The sequence below is a fragment of the Oncorhynchus nerka genome, linkage group LG27, assembly GCF_034236695.1.
Source record: "Oncorhynchus nerka isolate Pitt River linkage group LG27, Oner_Uvic_2.0, whole genome shotgun sequence".
Taxonomy (NCBI): domain Eukaryota; kingdom Metazoa; phylum Chordata; class Actinopteri; order Salmoniformes; family Salmonidae; genus Oncorhynchus; species Oncorhynchus nerka.
Genome location: NC_088422.1, coordinates 85,327,972 through 85,338,913, shown reverse-complemented (window position 1 = coordinate 85,338,913; position 10,942 = coordinate 85,327,972). Strand labels below are relative to the sequence as shown.

The 10,942-nt window shown below is 47.7% G+C and overlaps 1 protein-coding gene across 1 annotated transcript; it reads right to left on the bottom strand.

Annotated features, from left to right (window-relative positions):
- Positions 1-263: 263 nt before the first annotated feature.
- On the bottom strand, positions 264-5,168 carry LOC135565127 (cysteine-rich, acidic integral membrane protein-like). Its single transcript, XM_065011175.1, has 2 exons — positions 3,005-5,168; positions 264-715 (listed from the first exon to the last, which is right to left on the bottom strand). Exons 1-2 carry the CDS (start codon positions 5,166-5,168, stop codon positions 264-266), a joined length of 2,616 nt encoding a protein of 871 aa, XP_064867247.1.
- Positions 5,169-10,942: the final 5,774 nt, after the last annotated feature.

The following is a 10,942-nucleotide window of genomic DNA, read 5'->3' as shown; positions in this document are numbered from 1 at the left end:
GGCTATGTGGGGTCACAGTGGACCTCTATGCTGCTTATGAAAAGGGCATTTTATAAACAGCAAGGTCAACAACTTACGCTAACAAGGTTCCTCTTTGACCGAGCCGAAGATGTAGAGAGAGAGAGAGAGAGCACACCCCCTTGCTCAAACACCAGTGGTACGCAATGAAAAACTCCACTCACTCTTTTCCGGACTCTTAACTAAGTCCGAAAATGTTTTCGAATAAGCTACTACTATGCTAGATCTGGACAACAGTGACTTGATCAAAACATGACAAACACAAATATGTTTTGTAAGCTGGTGCTATAGATAGATGGACTCCATGACAGAAAGAAGAAGCAGAGGGTTATTTGTTGCCAGGCCCAGTGGGTCAGGTCAGGGATGTTACACTCTCTGACACTGTGGGTCAGGCCAGGGATGTTACACTCTCTGACACAGTGGACCAGGCCAGGGATGTTACACTCTCTGACACTGTGGGTCAGGCCAGGGATGTTACACACTCTGACACAGTGGGTCAGGTCAGGGATGTTACACTCTCTGACACTGTGGGTCAGGCCAGGGATGTTACACTCTCTGACACAGTAGGCCAGGCCAGGGATGTTACACTCTCTGACACAGTGGGCCAGGCCAGGGATGTTACAATCTCTGACACAGTGGACCAGGCCAGGGGTGTTACACTCTCTGACGCAGTGGACCAGGCCAGGGATGTTACACACTCGGACACAAATCAAATCAAATCAAATTTGATTTGTCACATACACATGGTTAGCAGATGTTAATGCTAGTGTAGCGAAATGCTTGTGCTTCTAGTTCCGACAATGCAGTGATAACCAACAAGTAATCTAACTAACAATTCCAAAACTACTGTCTTATACACAGTGTAAGGGGATAAGGAATATGTACATAAGGATATATGAATGAGTGATGGTACAGAGCAGCATACAGTAGATGGTATCGAGTACAGTATATACATATGAGATGAGTATGTAGACAAAGTAAACAAAGTGGCATAGTTAAAGTGGCTAGTGACATAAGAATGCAGTCGATGATCTAGAGTACAGTATATACATATGCATATGAGATGAATAATGTAGGGTAAGTAACATTATATAAGGTAGCATTGTTTAAAGTGGCTAGTGATATATTTACATCATTTCCCATCAATTCCCATTATTAAAGTGGCTGGAGTTGGGTCAGTGTCAATGACAGTGTGTTGGCAGCAGCCACTCAATGTTAGTGGTGGCTGTTTAACAGTCTGATGGCCTTGAGATAGAAGCTGTTTTTCAGTCTCTCGGTCCCAGCTTTGATGCACCTGTACTGACCTCGCCTTCTGGATGATAGCGGGGTGAACAGGCAGTGGTTCGGTGGTTGATGTCCTTGATGATCTTTATGGCCTTCCTGTAACATCGGGTGGTGTAGGTGTCCTGGAGGGCAGGTAGTTTGCCCCCGGTGATGCGTTGTGCAGACCTCACTACCCTCTGGAGAGCCTTACGGTTGAGGGCGGAGCAGTTGCCGTACCAGGCGGTGATACAGCCCGCCAGGATGCTCTCGATTGTGCATCTGTAGAAGTTTGTGAGTGCTTTTGGTGACAAGCCGAATTTCTTCAGCCTCCTGAGGTTGAAGAGGCGCTGCTGCGCCTTCTTCACGACGCTGTCAGTGTGAGTGGACCAATTCAGTTTGTCTGTGATGTGTATGCCAAGGAACTTAAAACTTGCTACCCTCTCCACTACTGATCCATCGATGTGGATAGGGGGGTGTTCCCTCTGCTGTTTCCTGAAGTCCACAATCATCTCCTTAGTTTTGTTGACGTTGAGTGTGAGGTTATTTTCCTGACACCACACTCCGAGGGCCCTCACCTCCTCCCTGTAGGCCGTCTCGTCGTTGTTGGTAATCAAGCCTACCACTGTTGTGTCGTCCGCAAACTTGATGATTGAGTTGGAGGCGTGCATGGCCACGCAGTCGTGGGTGAACAGGGAGTACAGGAGAGGGCTCAGAACGCACCCTTGTGGGGCCCCCATGTTGAGGATCTGCGGGGAGGAGATGTTGTTGCCTACCCTCACCACCTGTGGGCGGCCCGTCAGGAAGTCCAGTACCCAGTTGCACAGGGCGGGGTCGAGACCCAGGGTCTCGAGCTTGATGACGAGCTTGGAGGGTACTATGGTATTGAATGCCGAGCTGTAGTCGATGAACAGCATTCTCACATAGGTATTCCTCTTGTCCAGGTGGGTTAGGGCAGTGTGCAGTGTGGTTGAGATTGCATCGTCTGTGGACCTATTTGGGCGGTAAGCAAATTGGAGTGGGTCTAGGGTGTCAGGTAGGGTGGAGGTGATATGGTCCTTGACTAGTCTCTCAAAGCACTTCATGATGACGGAAGTGAGTGCTACGGGCGGTAGTCGTTTAGCTCAGTTACCTTAGCTTTCTTGGGAACAGGAACAATGGTGGCCCTCTTGAAGCATGTGGGAACAGCAGACTGGTATAGGGATTGATTGAATATGTCCGTAAACACACCGGCCAGCTGGTCTGCGCATGCTCTGAGGGCGCGGCTGGGGATGCCGTCTGGGCCTGCAGCCTTGCGAGGGTTAACACGTTTAAATGACTTACTCACCTCGGCTGCAGTGAAGGAGAGACCGCATGTTTTCGTTGCAGGCCGTGTCAGTGGCACTGTATTGTCCTCAAAGCGGGCAAAAAAGTGATTTAGTCTGCCTGGGAGCAAGACATCCTGGTCCGTGACTGGGCTGGGTTTCTTCTTGTAGTCCGTGATTGACTGTAGACCCTGCCACATGCCTCTTGTGTCTGAGCCATTGAATTGAGATTCCACTTTGTCTCTGTACTGACGCTTAGCTTGTTTAATAGCCTTGCGGAGGGAATAGCTGCATTGTTTATATTCGGACATATTACCAGACACCTTGCCCTGATTAAAAGCAGTGGTTCGCGCTTTCAGTTTCACGCGAATGCTGCCATCAATCCACGGTTTCTGGTTTGTGGGTCAGGCCAGGGATGTTACACTCTCTGACACTGTGGGTCAGGCCAGGGATGTTACACTCTCTGACACTGTGGGTCAGGCCAGGGATGTTACACTCTCTGACACTGTGGGTCAGGCCAGGGATGTTACACACTCTGACACAGTGGGTCAGGCCAGGGATGTTACACTCTCTGACACTGTGGGTCAGGCCAGGGATGTTACACACTCTGACACAGTGGACCAGGCCAGGGATGTTACACACTCTGACACAGTGGACCAGGCCAGGGATGTTACACTCTCTGACACTGTGGGTCAGGCCAGGGATGTTACACACTCTGACACAGTGGGTCAGGCCAGGGATGTTACACTCTCTGACACTGTGGGTCAGGCCAGGGATGTTACACACTCTGACACAGTGGACCAGGCCAGGGATGTTACACTCTCTGACACTGTGGGTCAGGCCAGGGATGTTACACACTCTGACACAGTGGGTCAGGCCAGGGATGTTACACTCTCTGACACTGTGGGTCAGGCCAGGGATGTTACACACTCTGACACAGTGGGTCAGGCCAGGGATGTTACACTCTCTGACACAGTGGACCAGGCCAGGGATGTTACACTCTCTGACACAGTGGACCAGGCCAGGGGTGTTACACTCTCTGACACAGTGGACCAGGCCAGGGATGTTACACTCTCTGACACAGTGGACCAGGTCAGGGATGTTACACTCTCTGACACAGTGGACCAGGTCAGGGGTGTTACACTCTCTGACACAGTGGACCAGGCCAGGGGTGTTACACTCTCTGACACAGTGGACCAGACCAGGGATGTTACACTCTCTGACACAGTGGACCAGGCCAGGGGTGTTACACTCTCTGACGCAGTGGACCAGGCCAGGGATGTTACACTCTCTGACACAGTGGACCAGGTCAGGGATGTTACAATCTCTGACACAGTGGATCAGGCCAGGGATGTTACACTCTCTGACACAGTGGACCAGGCCAGGGATGTTACACTCTCTGACACAGTGGACCAGGTCAGGGATGTTACAATCTCTGACACAGTGGACCAGGCCAGGGATGTTACACTCTCTGACACAGTGGGCCAGGCCAGGGATGTTACACTCTCTGACACAGTGGACCAGGCCAGGGATGTTACACTCTCTGACACAGTGGACCAGGTCAGGGATGTTACACTCTCTGACACAGTGGATCAGGCCAAGGATGTTACACTCTCTGACACAGTGGACCAGGTCAGGGATGTTACACTCTCTGACACAGTGGATCAGGCCAAGGATGTTACACTCTCTGACACAGTGGACCAGGCCAGGGATGTTACACTCTCTGACACAGTGGACCAGGCCAGGGATGTTACACTCTCTGACACAGTGGACCAGGCCAGGGGTGTTACACTCTCTGACGCAGTGGACCAGGCCAGGGATGTTACACTCTCTGACACAGTGGACCAGGTCAGGGATGTTACAATCTCTGACACAGTGGATCAGGCCAGGGATGTTACACTCTCTGACACAGTGGACCAGGCCAGGGATGTTACACTCTCTGACACAGTGGACCAGGTCAGGGATGTTACAATCTCTGACACAGTGGACCAGGCCAGGGATGTTACACTCTCTGACACAGTGGGCCAGGCCAGGGATGTTACACTCTCTGACACAGTGGACCAGGCCAGGGATGTTACACTCTCTGACACAGTGGGCCAGGCCAGGGATGTTACACTCTCTGACACAGTGGACCAGGCCAGGGATGTTACACTCTCTGACACAGTGGACCAGGCCAGGGATGTTACACTCTCTGACACAGTGGACCAGGCCAGGGATGTTACACTCTCTGACACAGTAGGCCAGGCCAGGGATGTTACACTCTCTGACACAGTGGGCCAGGCCAGGGATGTTACAATCTCTGACACAGTGGACCAGGCCAGGGGTGTTACACTCTCTGACGCAGTGGACCAGGCCAGGGATGTTACACTCTCTGACACAGTGGACCAGGCCAGGGATGTTACACTCTCTGACACAGTAGGCCAGGCCAGGGATGTTACACTCTCTGACACAGTGGGCCAGGCCAGGGATGTTACAATCTCTGACACAGTGGGTCAGACCAGGACAAGGAAGCTCATTAAAGATGCAATTCCCATCGCCACGCTCCCCTCCCTGTCTCTGATTGCTTGATTGCTCCAGCCTCTGCATAGTCCCTGGGTACCACTGGTGTGCTTACTGTGTTCTCTATGGAAAACTATCAGTGAGTTCTATTAATCAGTCAACTAACTGGCAGAGATGGTGCCCACCATTGGATTTCAAAGACTGGTACTGGCTGTATTTCTGCTATCTACTGTTCACATCTCACTGTGGTAGTTGGAGAATACAACAGCTCTTAAGAGTGTGTGTGTTCCTACCACATGCCATCTGAGCTGTCCAGTTGATGAATACAGACACTAGCCGTAGACTACACCCCCTTACCTTATCCAGTGGGTATCTCAGGGGTGGTGGAAGTGACGTTCAATGCTTGAAAAGCAGGAACAAACTTCATGAGTAACAGACAACCACCAACAGACAAGACAGCCAAACCTGCTTTTTATTCTTCCCTCTCAACTTTCATGGGACCAGTCAAATGTTTGTTTCTGTTAAAAAAGTGAAGATTAGAACTAGATGAACCCGTATTGTCGTAGTCAGGGGTTAGATCGGAGGGAGTTGGGTTTTACATCCATAGAACTAGATTGAGTTCTATTTCATGAATGTTTGTTCTATTGTTCCACCACCATAGCGCAAGGAAATGTGTTGTGGGAGTGATTTCTGTTAACATTGCCATGACAAAGGCCAGAAACCTTTAAGGGATACATCCACCACTCACAATAGTTTTTACGAGTTTTCTCGGCATGGTACCTCTCCGATAAGGAACAAAGAGGCACATTGGTATTCCTCACTAATCTTCTCTGGCTACACAGAGAGATGGGGCTGACAGGCTGTGTTTTGATTCTTTGGCCCTGGAGCCCAAAGGAAGGCTTCATCAGGGGTCCCATGTCATCGAGACCACTGCAGTTCCTGTGTGGAGGCAGTCTGAGCTTCTGAAGTTTCCAACACAGACCTCTTAAGATGGAGGAAAGGGCCTGCGATGGTTATGGGGTTCCATCCATCATAGCCAATCATCCCCATTGGAAGCATAGCAGCAGGAAGTGTAATATACCATTACAGATCCCCAGGCCGTAGTCAAGTTTAGGGGGGCCGATCGGCCAATACCGGGGCTTGGTGTGACAAGTTCCTTTCTGTTTCAATGGATCCCTTTGTTGCTCATCAGGTGCAGTCACATGGCAACCCTGCATAAGGAGAGGAAGATATGGAGTGGAAGGGAGGGGTTCTGGGGTTCATGAATTTATGAGTATTAATATGCACCTCCTTGAAGTGTCCTCAGGTGCAAAGGTATTTTAGGAGAGACCTCAGTTCTTAAGTTGTTTAACACTGAGTGAACATGCACCATTGGACCTGATTGAATGTGTTTTGGTGTTGGAGCACATATAAAATAAACTCACAAGGCTTCTTTCAGTCACAAGGCTTCTTTCAGTCACAAGGCTTCTTTCAGAGGAGGAGAGCACATGTGCATTGCAGCACCACCCATGCAAGTATGTGAGAAATGCTGTGGTTAACGACTCCAGGGGTCTTGTAAAGGTGGGCTGGAGGTGGTCTGGTCGGTAGGTGGACATGGGCCTTTATCAGCTGCTCTGAGAGAAGAAAGTCAGGTCTGTGCTCCGGCATAAGGAAACAGTGTTCCGTCAACGAACGCCTCTCTGAGCAACTTCGTAAAGAACACAGGTAGGCAAACACAAGTAATCCTGCACACATGTACTGACGTACTCATGTGCCATTTTATCTCAATGGCATGCATCATACACACACACACACACACACACACACACACACACACACACACACACACACACACACACACACACACACACACACACACACACACACACACACATGGTTTTGTATTGCTATCCTTGTGGGGACAAAATAATTGATTCCTATCCAACATCCTATTTTCCCTAACCCCTAACCCTAAATCTAACCCTAACCTAACCATAACCTAACCATAACCTGACCTTAACTCCAAAGCTCTAACCCTAAAACTATACCTAACTCATAACCCTAAAGCTAACCGTAACCTCTATCCCTAATTGTAACCCTAAACCTTAAGCCTAAAATAGCATTTTTCCTCGTGGGGTCCGGCAAAATGTCCCCACTTGTCCAAATTTTCCTTGTTTTACTGTCCTTGTGAGGACTTCTGGTACCCACAAGGATAGTTAAACAAAAATGCACACACACACCAACCTGATTGGCACATCATGGTATACTGATTGACCCATCATGAACAATGATCATTACTTAAAGTTTGCATGGGGTTACTATAAAACATGTCCAAAATCAACTCCCTGAAAGTAGCACTTCATACAATTATTTGCTTTTCCCTTTTCCCCTGATCTCATGAAACCTCTGTATCCCCTAACCCTGAAGTCTCCAACCAGAGGTCTCTGCTCTCCAACATTAAACAGTATAGACTTAGGCATAGCCATGTCTGAGCCCCACAACACAAACACCCCAGAGGCTTAGGGAACATTGCAACTCATTAGTTCTCACTGTTTATGGTTTTTGTTCTGTATCACTTGATTCAAGTATTATTTAAGTTGGATCATTTGGCGCAAACATTGAGTCTGCTTCGAGTCTCACGTTTTCATATACAACAGTGGAAGTGAGTTTTGTGTCCAATCAGGCCAAGCGTATTCTGGCAAATAATAAAGATCCTTCAACATCCTTAATTAGCTCTTTATCAATTTCATCATGTATTCAAAAATCTCCCGGGAGACTCGGACAAACAGGGTGGGTTGGCAGCCCTATAGTCCATGACCAAGTGACCAGGACCGGTATGTATCAAGTGTCTCAGAATTGGAGTGCTGATCTAGAATCAGGTCCCACCTGCCCATGTAAACGTTTCATTATGATATAAAAGGCAAAGCTGATCCTTAATCAGCACTCCTACTCATAGGCTGCGTTTACACAGGCAGCCCAATGCTGATATTTTTCCCAATAATTGGCCTTTTGACCAATCACATCAAATTTTTTCACATCCAATATTTTTCAGAGCTGATCTGAACAAAAATTATCAGAATTGGGCTGCCTGTGTAAACGCAGCCTATGAGTAGGAGTGCTGATTAAGGATGGGCTGCCTGTGTAAACGCAGCCTTATACGCTTCTTAAATACGGCCCCAGAACTCCAGTCTGTCATAGTTCTGTCTGAGTCCTGGACCTGAGTCTTACAACAACACTACTAACAGCTAATGAGCTGAGTGAACAGTCCTGCTACAGTAAATGGGAACCATTGAGAGGCAGCTAAAACCAGGAGCCCTCATTCTACCCTGGAACCTAGCGACACAGTGTTCACCATTCAACGGGAATCAAAATAAATACACAGGGCTTTCAACAAAAGAAGCACTGAAGGTTTTCTAACAGAGCTTTTCTTTAAACACTTCACAGTGTTTAACCCCTAACAGATTAGATCTGCTTTGATTTCCCCTTGGACTACCTGGTCTGATGGCTAATGCAATACCCTCCAATAGAGGGTATAATAACTTGTGGTCAATGGAAATTGTGGCCCAATTGTAAAAAACATGCAAGTGATCAACTGTACTGAGTGTATCTTCTCGACAACAGTTACACTGTAGATGAAAACATACACTGTCAAAAGAAGGGGGAAAATCATCAAAACATGAATATACTACAATGCTAGTGACAGTGGTTCTACATCCAGCTTTGCAGCAGACATAGCTCAGAGGCCTTGGCTCCAGTCATAATAAGCCCATTCATTTCATTGCGAGTGTAAAACACCCTATTCTCCCCTCTGAAGCTGCAGTAGAAGCCCTAGATGTAAGAGGCTGTCTCAGTGCACAAGTGTGGAAGGGAAATGGGACACACACAGCCAATAACAGGGGTTGTAACAGCTGTAATAGCCCCCTTTGACCTCCTCCTTTTGCCTCCGGGTCAAAGTGCCAATGTGACTGACTGGGTTTTAGCCTGTGTCTCCTGTACGCCAGAATGAGGCCAGTTTGCGAATCACACCGGTGTGGGTCACCAGCCCTGAACTGGGATTGGACTAGTCTAATGTACTACATACATATCATGGATGGACCACTGGAGACCCAGGGAAGGAACATCTGTCCTATTCAACTGATATTAGTGGTAGAAGACTACATATACTCAACGACAGCAGATACATCTACTTGTTCATAAACCGTGCAGTAATGACAACAAGCTACTGTACCTACTGTTGTTTGAATCACTGTCAATATGTTCTGTCTACCACTGAAACGTATAGCTTCTCCCAAGAAGGTGTCACTTAACAAAACCAAAGTCCACACGAGGAGTGCCTGCTGAGCCTTAATTCAACTGAAAGGTGTGACTGTTGTGGTTTAATCCATTAACATAATTCCATAATATTTCAGTTGAGTCCGTTTCCTCTCCAACCTTGCTTTCCAGACAGTAAAGCAAACAGCACAGGAGAGAGGGGCAGTAGGTATGAAAGAGAAATTAGAGAGAAGGTGAGAGCGAGTAAGGGGGAAAGAGAGAGACAGAGAGAGAGAGAGAGAGAGGAGGGGAGGGGAGGGGAGGGGAGGGGAGGGGGGAGAATGACAAACTGGTCTGATTTACTGTACTCACTGTACCAGAGGGGCTTGTGAGGGAGCTTTGTGTGTTCTTCTCTCCTGCTCAGCAAGCTGCCTGGTGGCTCTGAAGAACGTGATATTTTGCAGTGAAAAGAGCTTCTGAATGAGGGTAATGTCCACTGGTCCCAAAGGGTTTCATCTGAAGCTGCTACGTCAATCAACCCTGTGCCAACTCTGTTACAACAAACTCCTCTATCTGTCTATCTGATCATGGCTGATTCTGCTGATAGTAACAGATAGGAGACCTGTTCTGTCAGGGCCTGGGGTAAATATAATCTTTACGATTTTCTTCCACTACTATAGTATCGGGTATACAGTTAGACAAAGGGTTCCATAGGGTTCTTCGGCTGTCCCCATAAAAGCACCATTTGATTCCAGGTAGAACCCTTCTTAGTTCCAAGTTCCCTTTTGGGTTCCATGTAGAACCCCTGGTTCTACCCCCCCCCCAGAGGGTTCTACATGGAACCCAAAAAGCTTTTACATGGAACCAAAACGGGTTCCTCAAAGGGTTATCCTATGGGGACAGCCGAAGAACCCTATTAGGTTCTAGATAGCACCTTTTGTTCTAAGAGTGCAGGACATTGACCTGATTTGCCTCTATGCAATGTGTTTCTCTCAACAGTTCCTAAAACAGGGTTACATGTGGAACACATGATGTAAAAACAGTGTGTTACGTGGCTATGCCTCTCCACTCTGGACTAATTATGTTATTAAAACATAGTTCATCACAGTGCATTAAATGTCAGTAATGGAAAGGAAAGTAATGGCGGTTACTGTAACTTCATCTACAGTCTAGAGGAAGGGGTCTCGTTGTAGCCTTTTAAGTTCATGGTCACCACAAACCTTTGGGATGACCTCACAGTTTATATTATACCCATTGACAACAGGCCATGGAGGGTTTTCAGTTATAAAACAGTTTGTGAGGACTTATTTGTTTTCACGAAGGTGTTGTTTCCAGGTGTAGCACTGCTTTTAAGAGGTGAGCATATTATTCCCCCTTCTGAGTCAGCTGGTTCTAACCATCAGCTGTCCTCAACTGTGTATTTCCACCTCACTTTCCCTAAAGTGCCGGTTTGCCCACAACTCTGACTAATATTCCAATTACAACATGATATAAATGTACATATAACTAGTCCATTTACAGCACATGGAAAATGTGAATAATGCAACTGTAGCTAAGGTCAGTTAGTCGTACCTAGCTTAAGCTCGAGCACTGACGGCACAGTTCCTGAGACCTGAAGTAATTGAGCCCCC